The sequence below is a fragment of the Daphnia magna genome, linkage group LG3 (genome assembly GCF_020631705.1).
Source record: "Daphnia magna isolate NIES linkage group LG3, ASM2063170v1.1, whole genome shotgun sequence".
In the NCBI taxonomy this organism is placed as follows: domain Eukaryota; kingdom Metazoa; phylum Arthropoda; class Branchiopoda; order Diplostraca; family Daphniidae; genus Daphnia; species Daphnia magna.
Genome location: NC_059184.1, coordinates 11,781,112 through 11,800,906, shown reverse-complemented (window position 1 = coordinate 11,800,906; position 19,795 = coordinate 11,781,112). Strand labels below are relative to the sequence as shown.

Genomic DNA, 19,795 nt, shown 5'->3' with positions numbered 1-19,795 from the left:
ATTTCCAATCTTTCTCTCTGGCATGTATACAGCATTTACCGGCAAAGGTATAGTGATATTTACAAACAAACAATTGTCGGGTATAACGAAGAACAGGTAAAATGGATTTACGGTTGTTTTTTTGGTTTTTCTTGCAAACTGTCATTTGGTGAGAACGGGGGCTTTGCGTTCAACCTGAGTTGAAGCTATTTGAAATATTTAAATTATTTAAGATTTGAAAAACAGGGATACTGTACGGCCTCGTAACGAAACAATTCATAACAGCAACTTGTTGACCACGATCAGGAGAATAATGGCAGTGAGTTGCTGGGGCCAGCATGGTAACAAAGGTAAACCTGCATCCAATGGCAACAGTTAAGTATCAACATACATTTGAGTTTGAATAGACAAAAAAGTATTGATAGTTTATTTTCGTGACAGTTTTGCATCAGTTACCTGAGTTACGGACTGTTGATTGGCGTCCAGTTGAATAAGAATTGTTGCTGATAAACTGAACCCGATTTCCTTGTTGCCACGTACTCGTGCTGGGTTTAGCAGTAGATCGAGGAATCACCGTCGTTTTCTGTGGCGTAGTCGGTGGTGATTCAACACTAGGAAAATCTATTCAATGACATATATAGGCGGTTGGATGGCGGCGAATGGCGATGATTGACACTGGCCGAATGACGGATGGCGATTTGCTTTTGACGAGAAGCCTCAACATCTTCGTTGCTAACGTTATAGAGACGCAGCAAATCTTCGACATAGGGCGACGTGGACGATGCAGCGGAAGCAGCCGTGGCCGTCTCGAAAAGCGGAAGACACTCAGTCACCGTCAGCGCTAACACGAAACATATCAAACATTGGGCCGCAACCCGTTCAGATGCAAAAGCAAACGTTTTCATTCTAACTGCTTTCGCCCTTCCGCGCTTGATGTTCAACATTCAGCCGAGAAATGAAGGAGGAACGCAAATTCGGGTAACGATCAAAGAGCTACGAAAATTGGTAGGCCTATTGGTTTAACAACAAAAAATTATTCGATCAAGGAAGACAAGTTGCTATTTTGTTTTGCTAGCGATGAATGAGCTTCCGATTTGAATCGAAAAGTCGAGATAGTTTTGAAGTGCGCACAAGTTTGGGACGAGCCGCGGAAACGGCGGGAGTCGGAGCGAGAGTGGCGAACGATAGCTAAAACCCGACGATAGAGACTACGAGACTGAAGGGGGGGAGAGGACGGGGAGGGGGGAGGGGGGAGGAGAGGACGGGGAGGCAGAGAATGGGGTGAGAGACACGGCGTGCGCTCGAGCGGAGGCGGAAGGACGGACTGAAGGCGGGTGTATATACATTCGGGCCGGTGCAAAGTCTTGAGGTGGTCCGGGATGGCCGAGAGAGACCAAGCCAAAAAAACACATAGGAGCTGAGAGGAAGAAACAGAGAGAGAGAGAGAGAGAGAGAAAGAGAGAGAGAAAGGGAGTGAGGAAAAGTCAGACAGAGAATAAAAAAAAAAAAAGGAGAAGGACAGACAGACGGAGAAGAAGAAGAGAAAAGAGACAAAGGCAGAGGGGGGACCAGAGAGAGAGAGAGAGAGAAAAGACTCTTTTGCCTAGATTTCATCAACTTATTCTGTGAGGAGGTTGGTTTTCTCGGTTTTGTTTGGTCGGTGGGTTGTGTGGGTGTGTGTGTGTGCGATGGTGAACGTGTCTGATGTGCGTGCGTGTGTCTGGTATGCACGTATACGCTCGCGTATTGTGGTATCGGTGCGTGGTAGAGCGCTAAAGATTCTCTCGCGTTCCAGAGCTTTGGCTCGGATGAGTGGATGGTGGAATACGAACCGGTGAAAAAGAAAAAAAGGGGAGAAACAGAAGCAGGATTTTCAAAAAAAGAAAAGAAAAACAAAATATATATATACGAAAGTAAAAAAAAAAAATATATATAAAATATAAAATAAAAATAAAATAAAACGGCTGGGATAAGATGGATACGGATGGGAGAAGAAAATAAAAGTTCTGTTCTTGGAAAGCCGAATAAAAAAATGAGTGAATGAAACAGGCTTGCCATCGAACGTTTCACTTTATATTACTTCTCCGAAGCCAAATATCAATCGGCAAATAAAAGAAAAGCCCATCGTCTGGAAACAAAAAGAAAGCACGATCTTCAAACGTAGACTATTTGGGATGGAAACAAATTCCAAAAAACAAAAACAAAAACAAAACAAAAAAACAAAAACAAAAACAAAAACGAAAACACAAACACAACAAAACAAAAGAAAACAAAAGAAAACAAAAAATGTTTGAAAATAAAAATAAGCAATGGATATGCAGTACGTGTATTTATAAATAAAATAGAAAAATAAATGAAAAAAGGACCGAGCCTGCCGCCAGCGTGGGATGGGATTTCAGCACTGTTGTTGGGAAAAACCAGCTGCCTAGAAACAAAATATAAAATGATCGGTAAGGATTTGCATCAGTTGCGTCAGCACAAGTCTCTTATTAGCCATAGCCTGGCCTGCTCCTATTTTTGGTTCTTTTCTGTGTTTTCAGCCATTGGCTCGCTTCGTATAGCTACGACGGGTGATAATAGTAGTAATAAAAATGCAAATTTGAAATTGATTCAAAAAGTTGGTTTGTCTTGATTCTTGAATCACCAGTCAATTATAGAATTGCGTTTCTAGCGAAGATACTCAATCAGATGACGCTACACATGTAACGGCATCAAAGCAAGAACCGGATTCGTCCACGAGTTTGCCACTAACCATTCATTCGTAACTTGTTTGGTTTTTTTTATTCTTTGTTTTTTGTAGGACACCAAATAAATCGATAAAGAGTTGGATCTAACCAAACATTAAAACACCATGACGAAACCGTCTATGTTAATTTTGTTTAACAAGTCTGCTTGCAGAATTATAACTAGAATACAGAACCAGTTGGCGGGTATACCTTGCTGCATTTTCCCCCATCGTTTCCCGGATCTCTTATAGTCCTGCAATTATATAATTTTTCTTTACCAACACATTCTAGTTTTGTATGATGCTGTCGAGGGATTTCACCTGCAGGCCGCAATAGGCTGAATCCATACCAACGTAGAGTACACACCGTTATATTCACACACATAACAACATCATCGTTACGTTTGATTCGGTGTATATCATCGATGTAGAACCATGTGCTGCCGACCGTCGCTTGTATCCTTTTAATTCAAGAATCTTTGGCTTCTTCAACGTTAGCCAGTGATTCAACATCTTGGTTGTGCGGTGACACACTGCACTTTACCGGCTTGATGCTCTTTTGTCGACGTAAATTCACTTGGCGCGACAGTCCGAATCAGACAGTTTTGGCTGGATACGGGTGGAATATAAGCAGCAACTTGTGACTCACTCAATAAATGTCATCTTTTTAATGTATAGGAGCCCATAAAAATGCTAATAACAAACAACTAGCCTTTAGAAGATGCCCTTGATAACGACAGAGTGCAAACTTCTTATTGCCGCTCGTGAAAAACCCCAAATCAAAATTAAAAACAATATCAACGTAAACGCGCTGGGATAATCACTGATGACAGTATAGCCTAATGATATAGGCTACAGGCGAATATTACGAAGAATAACGAAGAAAAACAACCTGTTCGTATTGGTTGTGTGTGTCTGAATTATGATTACAGCAGCAGCATTTTTGCCGTTTTCATGTTCCAGTAAACGAAGAAGTAAGTCATCAATTCAACCTATGATCTATAGTTTTTGGTATACATTGCGTACGGAAAATATCTTCAAAGCTTATCTGTATATCATGCAATATTGATGTAGACATTTGACGTCAATGCCAGTCTCATTTTTTGATGGCCGAGACCAAGAGGTGAGACGCGTAGGCAGTCCCTGCAAGTATGCATTGTGACAATGGCTGCCTAATTTGTCAGATAATGCCACAGACTTATAGACGACCAAAATAGCTTCATTTTAGCTTGTAGGTCTACCTAGAGATGAATGAATTTCATTTCTTATACCATCAACAACCTTTTACTTTTTGCAGCTTGCATTTCCCGGAGCCTGTCGTATTTTATACAAAATCCCCTTACATTTTACTTAGTTTTTAGTAGACAAGTTCAGAATGAATGAATAAATGAATGGAGGTACGAAAAACCAAAGGAAAAATAAAAAAACAACTAATGAATAAAGCAATTGGAAAAAAAAAAAATTAAATTAATAGAAAAAAGGGGGAATGGAAGACCACGTCACGTAGACAACATTGCATCAGCCCTCCACCTGCTGATTCCTAGATAGGGAAGTAAATGCCGCGTGTTGGTCAATCAGTGCAGGTCACGTCGCTGTCGGGCATCGTTAGGCATTCCACAAGTCAAGTATGGTATCACGTATAGTATTGCCAAAGCCGCAAACGTCCATTTATTATCTGTTAGCCAGTCGATTTCGTAGACAAAGGTGATCTAACATAGATCTATCTATTCTAATCTATTGCGCGCTCAGACTTCCAAATTGTAGAGAGGCCGACCTGAAAATGAATGGCTTCCGCGAGAAGGTGAGTGCGTGACTCATACAAGCGATTTCTCTTCATTTTTATCCGTTTCCAACTGCACGTGGAGTTGGTGACGGATCGGTACATTTGTGAACGTAATCGACCGATTCGCGTTCAAGCGCATTCAAATCCAATTATTTTAGCCAGGGAAATCGGACTAATAGCACAAACTATATGATGTATCATTTGGCTATGTCCTATAATGCATAGATCGGAAGAAGATTTCACTGCAATTTTGATGTAAATAAATGTTTTTCAACAGTTATAAATGTGGTATCGTGTTAAAGTTCAAATCGTTAAAAACGGGTCCAATAAGTTGAATGATGTTCTCAAAAACAACGCCAACCGGAAATCTGTTTCGTGAAATGGACCCAGCAGTCGGTTTGAAAGACATGCATTCTTTAATCAAATGTTGCCCTTTTTAATCAAATTCAGATTTAAATGTCATGTCAAATTTAATTTTTAAATATATTTAAAAATTAATATATATAGTCGGTTTGGCTTTGCATGCTTGCGGGGGCTGATGCATAACCTGCTTTCAGCTGATTTCCGCAGGCTGTGCTACCGTACATAGCCTTCAATCCGATAAAACGTTCATGATATCTTATTCCATCAACAATATACGGGTCGTAGCAGACGTCTATAGCAAACGAATGTGTTGCTTATCAATGCAGGCTGACTTCCGCTGCAGGCTTTAAGATATATTTGCATTAGTAATCACACAGAATACAGGCGTTGGCGAAAAAGATACAACTTTCACTCTTTTTTTCATTTTGACTTCCATAAGCCATTTTGTTTTGTTGTTTTTTTTTTGTATCCATTTTTGATTATCTGTGTTAATATTCATTCATGCACGTATCCCCCCCCCCCCACACACACCCTCCGGATAGTAATATTATCTTATTCTTTTCGGCGTCTACTATTTCGGAGGGGTAATAATCTACTATACGCACGTTTCCCTCCTAAAAATGCTTCGTCTTGCTTATATTCTGCTTCGAAATGTTGGGTAAAAATAGACGACCATCTACAGAGCTTTTGTACTTCTTTCAAAAGCAAAGGAAACTGGTTTCGGGTGGGAAAGCGATACAGTTCTAATGTTAGTGTGACCATTGCGGAGGCGATAACACAAGCCCCGTCACAGTGAACTAGATATATAGAGTACAGCCGATGCGGCTCTCTCATTTTGACTTGAAAGCGATTCGTGGGTACACGTGATTCGTGGGTGTTGTGTAACAACCATAGCAGGAAGCATGATGCAAGTCAATTTATTGAACTATACACAATTTCGTTTGGCTTTTGTCATGATGCTGCGTGGGCGTCTTGGCGCTTCTTTCGACTGTTTGGTAACACCAAAAGACGAACACTCAAAGAATAGAAAACAATCTGATTTCAAAGCTATATATCGGTTGGCTATATACAATGACTTAACAGTTGAAAGACAGTGAGGAATCGTGTTGCTATACACTGTTGCCTTCTGGCTGACATCGCCCTTCTTTTATAGCCTATATGGACTGTGAACCGTAGACTGGTGCTATATACTCAAATACAAGAGGCTCGACTTGCAGCTCGTTGCTGATAGTCTGGAGGCCTTATTTTTCAAGCTGGGAGTTCGTTTCCTGGAAGTTTGTTTCCTAGAAATTTCGGTTTCATCATGTAAACTGATACAAGTTATGGTTGTGACATGCAACAACAGGACAATGTACAAGAACCAAAAAGACAAACACATTTTTAATTTTTGTTTTTTTGTTTTTTTGGGTTTAAAATCCGACATTCAACAAGCAAGCCTCGTTCTATCAGCTGTTCCATGTCAATAATGCGCTTATACGTGTGACGAAAAAAGAAGACAGAAAGGAAGTTTGGAACAACCTGTACATATAAGTTGAAAAGAAAGAAGGGTGATAACGTCGCGTGTCGAGCATTAGTTTATTGGGTACGCGAAGAAAAGCTATAGTTTCAGAGGCGTTAAATTGTAAGTGCCTTTTGTCTGCAGGTGATGTATAATAAAAACATATTTTTAGTTCTTTTTGGTGTTTTGTTGCTTGGCCCGCTTTTGTTTGTTTGATGATAGTTGGCCAGGGCGTTGGGTACGTATGGCCATTTAGAATCAAAAAGATTATCGTTAACGGCTCTGTCGCTATCGAGTATATAAGGATATAACATCCAAAGGCAAACCGTTCTAGCGAAAACGACCAACAGCCTTACGAGCTTATATAGGCTGCACACTTAAATAAGGTGAAAGCAACAGCAATTGGCTGTATATATACTGCCGTTCGTGGTATAAGCCTGCTCGCAAGACTCATGAATCTACAATGAGGGAGGCCACTAACATTTCACGGCATCTCACAAAAATCGTTCCATTTTTACGACTTTTTTTTTTTTCTTGTTGTTTTGTTTTAGAATAAATTCGTTTTTATTTTCCTCTTCAAACGTCCGCTATAAAGCTGGCGTTTCTGAGCCTCTTATACTATTTTTGCTCGAGGACCATGCATTATGTGATTCATGCGTCCTTATGGTTGAAAAAAAAAGGTCATCGAGTCCCCATTGTTTTCGTATATACCTTGCAAAAGGCTTTCAGTATAATGATGTGCACATTCATTCAGACATTGTGTGTGTGTGTGCACTGATTTAGCATTTGACGAGACTACACACATTTGAAGCCTTCCCCTGTTTGAGTACGAACCCAAACTGATGACACTCGTGTTAATCACAGACTTCCGCGCCAATAATTAAATAACCAGCGTGTCGGCGAGCACTCAAACGGCTGTGATTCTTTCCCATATAAAAAAAATAGTAATAATTACTGGCCGAGATTAATGCCAGCTTATGCGATTCCATATTTGTAACTCATGACGTGCATCATCACATATCAGCGTTTAATGTCTAGAATAACGGGCGGAACGTGAAAGTTCTCGCGAAGGAATTAAATGCATCAAAGCTATATAAAGTCATCAATCACGTTGTTATGCAATTCAGTGCAGACAAAATTCCTAGGAAGTATCGTGATAATTTTATAATCGCATGCGACTGCTTTTCAGTGGAAATGTGACTGTTCAGACACAATCTATACAGGCAACAAAATAAGCTCCATTGGATTTTGTTACGGTAGCAAACTGAATCATTTCGAGTTTTTCAATGCTTTATACGTTAACCTAATTGTTTTCGAAATGAATCGGTTCTCAATTACTGGGTGAAACGATTTTTTTTTAGTTAGTCTTATTCAAACCAAAATATTCGATCCAATACTTATGTACGTAGGTCTATAATAGTATAATATAGCTTTGATCGGCAATTTGAATTGAACGACGGTCCACTAGGTCACATCCGTCAAGCCCTTAATCAACAATGCCGTCGTTGTTACGCGTATGAAAAGATGACGCACGTTCTTCCCACAATGTCTTTGCCCTGATCAGATATAGTTTCAAATAGACGTGCATGTTTTTACGTCACTTTCGACTGTAGAATGATTGGGGACGGTGCCGATTACCTTTGTTTTTCTTCCGCTTTATCAGAGCTCACGTACTCGCCAGTATTGACGGCATCGAAAAGTCTTGACGTTTTCTCTAGACTGCGCTACGCATAAGACTTCGTCATTGACAAGTAGGTCGTTGAAAAATGCCGAGTCATTTGATTATCCGACGAATCTAATGGGTAGCAACGAGCAAAACACATGTGGGTTTGTTTTCGTGAGCCATTTATCTTTAATAAAAAGGAAACTGATTTATTTTGTTATTGTATATAAATAATCAACTATTACGATTATTTTAAACTTTAAGAATTCCACAGACAGGAGGCAATTAAGCAAAGTTGCAGTTCTGCGAACAAAAGTAAACAATCAACCTCGTCTTTTCTTCAGAATGGCCCACCCCCCCCTTAAAAAAATTATTAATAAAAAAAAAAAACGAAGCCCAAAGGGGAGGTGGAGTTGCGGTTTGAAGGCACACTGATAATAAACAAACGTAAGGACAACAAAAAAAAAATTTGCATGAATTATTCACATGTCTCGATAATGTTTATTTTTATTTATTTTATTTTTTGATTTAAATGAAAACCATTTAATTGGAAGTGAAATATCCAGCTAGACGAATATCTAATTCGCTTGAATGGGAAGAATAATTATAAAATAGCTTCAAGTCAAAAGACTTTCTTTTATAGCGAAAAACCTTGGTACAACCTGTATTGAAAGTCAGCACAGCAAGAAAAACTGTTTCTGGAAAAAAAAATTTTATAAAATAAAATAAGAATACAAAAAAAATGTGTGGTGCAATTGTCCGGGAGGGATGAAGCAACACAATTTTTATTTTCCAGACAATTTTGCTTTGTAGCTGTCTTCGTCTATATACGTTTAAATAATGGGCACGACGCTCGTGACACGATACGAGGTTAAACGGAAGCCGCAATTCTGTAATGCGGGACCTCCCGGTTGGCTAACTTTCAATGGAACGCAATGATTTTCTTTTTTTTTTTTTGTCCATCGTGGAATGGCCGTGACGGAAATTGGGTTTATGCCATTGCCATTATATATACTTGTCCGGCACGTAGGCATTCTATATAAAAGCATGTCGACCATTGTTAAGTGTCAAATTTTCAAAGAGTGCCTTCGCAAAATCAAAGCTTTTGGTTTTCTTCGTTTTGCTGTACCGAATTCCAATTTTTCGAGTGTATTCCATAGCCACGAAGTTCATCGTGAGAGGCAAATTCCGGAAAAAATTTATATATTTTTTTTTAATTTTTTTTCAAATTTGATAGCAAAGCTTACAGTATTATTTTTGAGTATATAAACTACAGCATAACAATTAGCATGATATCAGCGCGAAGTATATAGTGCACAGCATTTAAACACAGAACAATATTTTAGTAAATTAGATTATCTTAGTACATTGAATTCATGTGATTTTCCGTTGAATATTGGTGCTGAGTGTTGGTGTTACAAAACAATTGCTTCATCCGTCACGTTGTGGCGTTGATTACCAATTAATCTTGTGTCTACAAATCTTCAAACTGTTATTATTATTATTATATTATTATTGTTGTTATTCTGCACGTTTGTCGAACGTTTTTATGTTATCATTTGTGTACAAATGAGTCGTCTAGCCGATGAAGCAACAAGCAGGTCCGTCGCAACAGGCGATATATCCGCCGATCGTGTCAGGTTTCATTCGCCGGATATGCATTCGTGACTCTCTATGGCTTAGAGCTGGAGTGCCTTTCTCTTTTTTACTACCCGCATTTGATACTCTCGCAGCCGTTAGACGTTCAACCCGTCCATGGACGCACGAGGTTATTTCGTTATGCACGCTGGGTGTTCAACCGAAGCGACTCGCCACTTTAATGAACCGTCCAAAGCCTTTGCTTGGCAAACAAAAATGATGCGCACGTATTGCTTTGTTTGTGTAACGTGTCTGTAGTTCCAAAGCAGAAAAAAAATATTTATATATAATAAAATTGTGCTACGCATCGATCCATTTTTCTTTTGCCCTATGCCGCATATTAAAGTTCATCGTCAACAAATAGAAAAGGTCACTGACGTCAATGCGCCTATCGACCTACGAATCCGAAAAAGCCCGCAGACGAAAATGATTTGCTGCCATATGAACGGACTGTTGTGTTGAAATCTTGCGCCAGTTATATAGTCGTCTGGCACGACAGTAGCCTACGTGACGGTTGCATTGCTGGGTAGGGTCGATGTCAAGTCTATTGGTCATGTCAAATGATTTGACTAAATCGGCCCTAGCCCAATGTTGTTTCTAAACCATTTAGGAACGCAATCCGGATATTCGACTCTAGTCAGCCAAAGTTCGTTTCGTTCTACCGATTAGGACGAACGGCCGTGTTTTGGGTTTTTAATCACGTATTAACTGACATTGCCCGACATCGCTAATACTTTGACACCAGAAAAAAAAAAAGGAATCAGATCGTTGTTCCTGTTCTAAACGCAGTTTGGGCGGGCTATAATTCACAATACACACCGCATCTTGTGTGGTACCACGTATAGCAGAACACGAGCGTTTTGGCCGAATGGATGATTAATATCGAATTTAAATTCAAGGTTAAAGATTTTGAGCTAGACAAACTGCTGAGTTGCCTATATGGAAGTTTTGAATTTTTCCCAGTTTGAATATAAGGAGGACATATGTGTCGATATCTGTAAAAGCGACTTGCACGCTTCACGACCTCCAAGTAGCCTAAAACGAAAGTTTAAAATCGTTTAAAGGATATCAAAATGATCATATTTCAAGTTCTAAATGAAATTGAATGAATCGGATTGGAGAGGCGTCTGGTACCACTTCACTACTTTGACAAAGACCCAATAACGTTTCAATTGCGTCCTTTCATTTCAAGTTAGTTTTTGGCCCGATGCAGTGAATACAGACGATTTGTCGAATGAAACAAAACTGCATGCAGTTTTAAAGAATTCGGTCAGAAAAGTAAAAATACGATGGGGCGGGACGAAACACGTGTCTTCTGATGTCCTTCGTGGCACCAATGGCACTCCTGCTCCTCTTGCCAGTCTATAATGGCCATATGATCGTGTGATTCTCTACGTCACGGAAATGCATCGACAAATTTATTACATGCACATTACACATACAGCGGGTTAGCACGCCTTCAAACCTTTTGCTTTTTTACGGGCAACCCCAGTAAAAAAATAAATTCAGTAAATAAATTATTATAAAAAGGAAAATAATAATAGCACCGTTAAAAGCTTAATAGACACTTGAATGACATGAAGTTATTTATGGATATTGCTTGTCATTTTACCGCCTGTTCTTCTGCTAACGTATACGAACGCCGAGCGCTGCGACCGGTTCGCCACTCATTAAAGTCATTATGCAAAGCGTTAAAACTTATATAGAATATAACAGGAAGAAAGGCAATCAAAGGAAATAATCTCATGTATGAGGTGAAAGGATAACCAGACGGTCGGAAGAGTGGCCAAGTTTCAAAGTATTTTCTTATAATGAGCGACCCAAGTAAGTAAAAGTTGAGACAAAAAAAAAATAATAATAATAAATGCAGTTCGGTCGTATTTCGGTGAAGATATGCAAGCAGTCGACGACCTCGTCGACCTCCTTGTCTTTCCGGTAAAATACTAGCAAGTCTGTTATGGGATTGCCTAATCGCTGTCTGTTTCTGTTGCAATTGCTTACATTATCGGAAATACGCTTGGGCACGAATAGCCACATGCAATACGCTTAACATTAATATTTACATACGTACACTCTATTTCATGTAGATGTCTAATGACGTATACGTTCTATCAAGTTCCCCATATATTTCAGACAGTATAAAACGTCTAATGTAAGTCATTCAAATGGGCTGTTCGAACTGAAGGAAGAAAAAATGAGTTCAAGCGGTATGAAAGATTCCTATAGTCTAGGCCTACGTTGCCTCTTTCCCCTGACTCTGTTACGTAACATGGCCCTTCTCGTCTTCAGCACACGAACAAATCTATTAAGTTATATACGATATATATAGCGCACACATCAATGCCGTCTTAGTTCATTCGATTCGTTCACCGCGTGTGTGCTGATAGCCTGCCAACCCCTTGCCAGTAAAATTCTTCACGGTCATCCGGTGCGGCTTGCGGCTCCATTAGACGATGAAAGGTTTTAATAGAAAGCTTGATGCAGCTGTAGCTATATCAGATCTTTCATTTATTTTTATTTTTTCTGCCCAACGAAACGAAGCGTAGGCGTTTATTCATTTTTTTAACAGGGCACATATTCATTTATTTGATTTCAAAATGTGAACTCCCTTGAATGAGCCACTTATAGTCCGCCTACGGTTAAATTGTAGCACGTCCTGTGAATGAAAAGGTATGGCGAAATATCGTTTTAATACGCGGGCACTTTTATAATCACAAGAAAGACATGCCTTTCAGCCGTGGAGAATTAAGATAATCGCGCCCAATGATAAGATTCATTTTCATGGGATCGTTGTTTTTGAATAAGCTAATTCACGAACATTATAGCTCTTGTTCCAGCGTAGGTTATTTCATATTACAGAGAATTTGTAAAATCTATTAATTTCGAGCCGCCCCCTATTCCCTTGAGCGAGTGCTTTTAAATCGTATACAACAGATTAAAGACAACAATATATGTACCAACCGCTAGAACCTATACAAATTCAACCGACCATTTAAGCGACATGCTATATTCTTCCATTACGAGACGCTAACTTCAATTCATTTGATAAATAATTGTCCGCTTTTTCTTCCGGTCCACTTTTATCCGCTGCCAGCTCGTTATAGTTCATCACGAGAGATGACGTCGTTCAGGTAAATGGAACGCAGCTTATCAAAACGAACCGATACGCACAAACGGGAAAGTTTTGAATTCGGTTGAGACGCCGAACGACCTCACGACGGACAACAGATCTGGGTATGTGTATATAGATTGTCTCTATTCTATACTCGTTGGTCCCGCCATCGTGTCTAGACTTGGTTCTCCCGCCGTTTTTTTTTTCTCTCTGTCAAGTCTGAACTCGCTTACGCGAGCGAAAGAAACCAAAGAGGAGTGATAGAAGGGGAGGGAGAGGGAGGTTTCGGTCAGTTCTTTCTGGTCAACCCGCAGGGTCGTAGCACTCGTCAAGTGACCAAAGTCTCCACTTTCCAGCCGTTCTGCTTTTTTCCCGTTTCCATTTGCTATACTCGTGCTTTCACGCTCTCATGCTTATATACGTATATACTGGTGCGCATTTGCCCGTTTGGCTTAGTGTTGAATTATGTTGGCGTCGCATCAGGCCGATTTGGGCATGTCCAGACCTTTGAGCTTGGTCTTGTTTCCTCTAGTATTAATAATAAACGAATGAACTGTCATAATTATTGTTTTTTATTTGGAGCCAGGGTTTCGCTCAGTTGCTCAATTTGCAATCACGTTCACAGAAGTTGTGACTTTACCTTCTTATTTTTTCCATGACATTCTTGCGACGCCGCCGCCGACGTCTGCAGGTTATTTAATTTCTAGAGACACTTGCCCAACTCTGTCAGGATACAAAGGAATTCCCGTCAAAATGTCAAACATGATGAAATCATACGTTACACTTAATGGATTGGACATGTATACAGTCAAACAAAGGCATCTCCATGTATGGTTGTATGGACATTTTAGAGAAAAAGGCAAAGTGCACGCAAAACGACGGTGTACCATTTCAGAAAAGAAAAATACTAATCACCGTACAGAATGTGAGAAGGTTAAACACGACCAAAAATTACGCAAAACTCAGACAGAGGATTGACCAATACATTGCAACAACCGCGACATATTTCTGATCAGACTTTCTTATGCTAAATTTGACTTGATTTTCTCAAATAGAGTTTGCCGACATCGTTTGAATTTCTCGACAATCAATGGAACCCTAATTGTTTTAACGAATTAAATAGCATAGAGCTGCTTTCTCGTCGTCCGTTTTGTTGCACCATCAACCGATTCTGCTCTATCATATAGGGAATCCTGTCGTGATCGGTTAAGAGAAAACATCATTCCCAAAGTCGTTTTGAGCAAAAGTAGTTTGTTTCAATTAATTCTGTTCTATTAAAACAACTATTATTGTTTTGGTCCTTTGTGTAACATCGGTCACCATGCAAATAACAGGCAGAAATTGGCGGTTTAATAAAGTCTAGACATTTCTTAGCCAAATAAGGAAATTGAAATTGTCACGTGAAATAAAAGACGACCAGTTCTGTACTTTGACCTGCATGAAACCGAATATCCGATTAATATGCAAGTATTTAGTTACAAATGATTCTATTATTATATTAAACTGCTGCGTGTATACATTAATCTATAGAACGTATTATAAGCTCGACGTCTCGGGTTTGAAGAGGATCTATTTAGACTATATGCAAAACTAATGCAGACCACCAAAGTGTTGCGATTAAGTAGCCAAAATGATCTAAAATGATCTACGAATTACGAGTTATTCAATTGATTTTAATGAATGTGGACATTGCACATTGCAATAACAGACCATGATACATAGTACATAACTTTTTTTTGCTTTTAGCTTAGTCCATGTGATAGGCGTGTCCACCTACACCAGACAGGCTAATATCATACATGTACTATATACTTTCGGAATGTATAGACAATCTCCAAACTGTGCCAGACATATAGTTGTGTTGTACAGTGAACGGAAACAATATGGAACAGACTCACGTTCACATTGTATACAGCACTCGAGACATGGTTGAAACATTGAGTCGAGACGCTTGAGACTTTTTTATTGGGTACTTCTCTTATTCGAACAATAAAAAAGCCTCGCGTGACCAGATAAGGGCGGAAGAATCATCCAAGGCAAAAACGTCGCTAGCCGGCCTCTCTTTATAGGGCATCTCCGACGGATGTCGAGCGTTTCGTTTCCTTCTTTGTACGCTGCCCTATTCAAATGAATGTTTGATTCCAGTTGCATTTTTTTTTTGTCTAGCTGAAGACGTCGCGCCGTCGGCTGGGAAGCCACCGCATGTATACGTAGAGCCACATTACTGGTAAATTGAACGGCAATGCATCATTGCTGTCGGCGATTAGGTGATTTAGTTTCTACTTTTGATCTATTCCCGATCCTCGGGCAAAATTACACATCCTGAAGGTCAGCTTCCAGCGTCCTTTTTCCTATCTAGTAGCATAACGAGCGACGGAGTGACGCCCCCGATTCAATCAATCTATCCATCTTCTCAGTCTTCCAACGGCTTACTTCATTTGCTATTATTATATACCAGTTTTGATAGTAAAAAAAAAAAAAAAATGAAAACTCAAGGCCCACTTTAAAGGATATTTAAATCTAATTAAAAGTAATAAACCTTTGCTTGCCAACACTTTATTTTAAAAAGCAAAAAAAAAAACAAAAAAAATTGAAATTTGATTATCTGGTGCAACTTGAAACGTGAACATGCCGTTCTATGACACAGCTGCAATATTCGTAACAGCCAGGTCGCCTAAGGCTGCGTCTCGGCCGAATATTTCCGTTTCACATTTCCAATGACGCTGCCTTATTATTCACATATCGTGCATCACTCTGTTGATAGACAGTTTTATACTGACACCAATGCCCCACAGTCTACGCAGCTCATGAACAGCCCCACCCCAATTCTTCTCTGTTTATTATAATTAAAATGGATTCTTTTTTTTTTTTACATTGAAACGCGGCCATGGACGATTGTAGCGCTACTAACGCTAAGGCATACATTTACGTAATAATAATATCGCGATAAGGAAACAAAACAAACAACTGGTTTGGGCCTTCTCATACCCGTTTGCCTAAAAATAGGCGCTTCAGAAAAGCTGGAAGAGCAGCTCGCCGAGTTGATGGGTAGGTTGAGTTTTTTTTTTTCCCAGTTGATGGCCCCATAAATTGTAAACGGACACACTCTCTAGTAGCGGTCGCTTTAAGAAGGTGGAATCCAATTCGTGGACTCTGGCCATTTTGTCATGTAACACATAACCCCGTAGCTCTGGAGAACGGAGAAAACTGATGCCGGAAAGAATATCAGAGCCGCCTGCATGGCAAGCTAGGGGATGTCGCCGTATGTAATGGCATAAGACGACATCAGATGATCGTTTTCCCAAATTGATTCGAAATCAGACTTTAAAAGGAAATTGCATCACCTGCGTTATCAACCGTGTCTCGGCACCAAATTCGTGGAATTTAACAGTTGTGTGCGCCACTTCATGATAGCGCACTTCTTATGACTGGGTAATATGCCACTCTCTTAATGATGGGATTGCTAGTCCAAGAGCCTGTAAGCAATTGCCACTCGAAACGTCTATAGTGTTGGTATGGTATCGGCCTTACCCAGTAAATTCAATGCAAGACTGAATAGAGAGGTAAGAGCTGTCAGTTGATGTCGCGATGGGGATCATATAGCTAAGCAATATGATCTGATCTCCTAGGGATGTTAGCGCAAAATTTTGAACATTAATTTGCTTGATTTAGGAATTGAAACCAGAAAAGTCCCATAATATAGCGCCGGTAATGCAGCAGTTTGACGGGACAATTTCTATTTATTGATGAACAATATTTTAATTCGATTAGCAGCTACTAAGATAATTATTTAAAGCTACACTGGGATTCTTTTAAGCTAAAAAATTGGTTTGACAAACAAACCAGCAGTTCCAAACAGATTTCCAATATGTGTACGGATGTGCCGTTTAATGCATCTCTGTCGACACAAACGTTATGAAGAGTGACGAAATGAATTCCAAGGCTACCCTTTTGGTATGTTTGGCTTGCCGTACCTCTAAATAACTGGATATAAGGCAATTGACGCATTCAAGCGCAATCATCTATTTATACTTGAAAATCGATTGGGTCTAGAAGCAGCCCTCATTCGTTCGAGCATCGTATCCCGTGTATCCTCTATATTTGTATATTAAACATGGTGAATAAGATAAGTTAGTAAGTATTGCTTTCTCAAGGCTGAGTGAAGCTTAACATTTCTAAATTTTAATGACAATAAATAAATCCTTTTTTTGCCTCCCACTTTTATTTTGAAATATTTTGTTCATTCCCACACGTAGTCGAAGGGTAAATTCAACGGAGCCTTATTTAATTCAGCAATATCTCGGTAAATTGTTAGCGTACTCTCTGTTTTTGTCTTTCACGAGCTGTTTATCCCACGCTTATTTAGCTGATAGTCAGTACTCAGCATTTGGGAGCCAATAAAAATGACGTAAAATAAATAAATAAAAAAAATTTAAAAAAAGGGAACCTTCTAGAGACTTATGGAAAGCTGGGGTATTGCATTTATTAGTTTGGAGAGGAAGGAAAACACGCAAAACAAAAAAAAGAAAACAGCTGCGTAATCATATATAGTTTATTATTTATTTTTTATTCGCGATTGTTGAATTACTTATTATCTTGGGGCGAAAGGGTCACTTGAACGTCGTGTCCACATGTAATAAATCATCTGCCCAATAACTCGGAACTGGCACTAGTTTCTAAATCATCCGAATTTCACTTGAATCCAAACAAACTTATTATAAGGTGCCATTTTTGCACGGTCAGCAAAGAACCATCAGCTTTATTTTTGAATGTCAATAATGAACGCTTGGAATGTTGATGTATATACCCATGATTTACATCTTCTCTCCAAAACAATAAAAACAAATACATTCGTTAAGCGATTATAGAAAGATGATGGATATATTGAAGTCAAACCATCAATTCAGAACTCAAAGAAGCGGTTTAAAAATAACGATTTGGTCAACTAGCTACAGTTAAAAAAACAATCGGCTACAAAAGAGGAAAAACATGATTTACATATAACTACAGACGAGATGTATAGGTAACGAGATGAAATGCTTGTTTTTTTGTTTTTTTTCTGCAGTACAATTTTATTCACCATCAGTCGTCTTCGCTGTAATATTTTTCGCAACCTCTGACGTTCTGAGGGCTATCGCAAAACCCATTAACCGGATTGAAGACGTTGCCGTGTTCGCATCCGCCCAGACGAGGATAGCCGTTCTTCAGACATTTGAAAAAATAGCGGCAATCATCTGGTTTGGGAAAGCGTAAGTGATCGCCGAACGTCAGCTGCGTAGCATTGGTAATTGGCGGGCAGGTGAAACCTAAAACTTCTTCTGGCATGCATCCTGGACGTTGAGCTTCATCGGGGAATTCACACACTCCCATCTGCAACTCACGACATGGAATTAAAGATACAAGATTCGAATGAATAAAATATGGCGAGTAGTGATTACCTTGGTGTCGTAGACTAGACCAGCAGGACAGGTGATGAGTAGAGGGATACCCATACGGCAGTAGTAGTATTGGTCGCAAAATTCGGTGTGAGGATAGAGCCCGTTAAGACGAGGACAGTTGCCCGAACCTTTTGGCGGTTGCAGACGCTCACGTCCGGCACAGTTAACTCGCTGGGGCATATCACAGAGATCTTTTTTGTTTGTTTGTTTAAATTCATGTTCAAAAAATCATCGAATTAGAATCAAAGCCTGTTTTAAAATGGGTCTGTTGCAACATTTTGTTTCATAATTGAAGTTAGAAAATAGGCGGATTGCGAAAGCGAAATATAATGTAGAAAACCTTACACTCTAAGAAGATCAAATTGCTGACTAACCTCCATACACAAGGCCGTCCTCGCACAGCTCGAAGCTCATCTGACCACCTTCACATCTAATATAAGCGTCGCATTGCCCGCTAGCAAAGTCCACCATAGTATAGGGACGCCGGCTCATTTCGCACTTGTTACTAGCACCGCTTGTTTCATCGGAGGGGTCCCTTAGTGTAAGAGATGCTCCGTCTAGAGAATGTAAATTATAATAAGACGACCAAAACAATGAAATTTCAACATGTCCGCCCCCCTAACCCTTAATTTAGCACAATCAACCAGGAGGCAAACAACACTATTAACACATGATTCTTCTTTTTCCCTCTCAGTCGACTGTTGTGCGTGCAGCATTGCACTAGCCCATGCTCAAACATGAATTTAAGAAAAAAATGCGATACAATAAAATAAAAATGACTTACAAATGGAAGACAAGACAGCGTAAAAAACGACCAAGGTAAATGAAGATGGCATGGGGATGAATCTCGGTCGATGCTACGTGATCAACTGATCTATCCTGATCGATGTTCCATTCCGTTTTATAGTAATAACTAATGCCACTGTCCTTTTACGCACCCCCTACTGATATCTTTGCTGCACAAGGCCGAAATGCATTTAATCCCTAGCAGGCTCAAGGTTTGCTTTTTGTTATTTACTCATTTTAATTATTATTATTATTATTATTTTGCCAAACACGCACGATATAACACTGTCAGTCCATAAAAGCGCGGTCAGCGAAAACTATTGAATATCTTCGCCCGTCTTAGTCATTAAGCCAAAATGATCCTTCAGCCTCACTGGAGCATTATTGCCTGTATAGGGGAGCATGATCAAGTATAGGCTTAATATTTAAGCCTTTTCTAGTGGCCTTTGATATTCCCTCGGAGAATTCTGATATATTCCATATAAAACTGCATGCGCAAATAATATTTCATTCTTGGTAGACGATACATTTTGACAGGGATCGTCTGAGCGAGTTATCTTAACATTTAACCTTATATTTTGATTTTCGAGCTAGGACGTTAGGGATTGCTTGGCCAAGTCATAAGATTTTTACGAACTCCCCTTTGCAATTCTTAGATTACCCCTTCTTCTTAGATTCCCACAGGATAACGTCGAACTATTGACAGAATAATAATGACGAACATAACCTTGAGCAATATAAAGCCTGCGAATAACAACCCAGTCGATTAATTTTGGTTTGATTTAATGATCTATCGTTCCAGTACATGGC

The 19,795-nt window shown here is 39.5% G+C and overlaps 1 protein-coding gene and 2 long non-coding RNA genes across 3 annotated transcripts; all 3 read right to left on the bottom strand.

The window, feature by feature from the left end:
* Positions 1–8: 8 nt before the first annotated feature.
* On the bottom strand, positions 9–579 carry LOC123470760. The gene is made up of 2 exons (XR_006644538.1): positions 436–579; positions 9–335 (listed from the first exon to the last, which is right to left on the bottom strand). It is a non-coding gene; the product is annotated as an uncharacterized LOC123470760 (long non-coding RNA).
* Positions 580–1,207: 628 nt separating this feature from the next.
* LOC116935804 lies at positions 1,208–3,159 on the bottom strand. Its single transcript, XR_004401444.2, has 3 exons — positions 3,026–3,159; positions 2,916–2,958; positions 1,208–2,404 (listed from the first exon to the last, which is right to left on the bottom strand). It is a non-coding gene; the product is annotated as an uncharacterized LOC116935804 (long non-coding RNA).
* A 14,464-nt stretch (positions 3,160–17,623) lies between these two features.
* Positions 17,624–19,179, bottom strand: LOC116935806 (protein obstructor-E). Its single transcript, XM_045171500.1, has 4 exons — positions 18,984–19,179; positions 18,574–18,756; positions 18,200–18,390; positions 17,624–18,131 (listed from the first exon to the last, which is right to left on the bottom strand). The coding sequence occupies exons 1-4, from the start codon at positions 19,033–19,035 to the stop codon at positions 17,844–17,846; spliced, it is 714 nt and encodes a 237-aa protein (XP_045027435.1). The 5' UTR covers positions 19,036–19,179; the 3' UTR covers positions 17,624–17,843.
* Between the last annotated feature and the right edge of the window lie 616 nt (positions 19,180–19,795).

Excerpts from the sequence above, each read along its gene's own strand:
- LOC116935806 (XM_045171500.1), bottom strand. The coding sequence starts at position 19,035 with ATGCCATCTTCATTTACCTTGGTCGTTTTTTACGCTGTCTTGTCTTCC. Across the intron at positions 18,391-18,573 it reads GGACGGCCTTGTGTATGGAG|ATCTCTGTGATATGCCCCAG; the intron begins GTTAGTCAGCAA and ends CAAACAAAAAAG. Across the intron at positions 18,132-18,199 it reads GTCTAGTCTACGACACCAAG|ATGGGAGTGTGTGAATTCCC; the intron begins GTAATCACTACT and ends CGTGAGTTGCAG.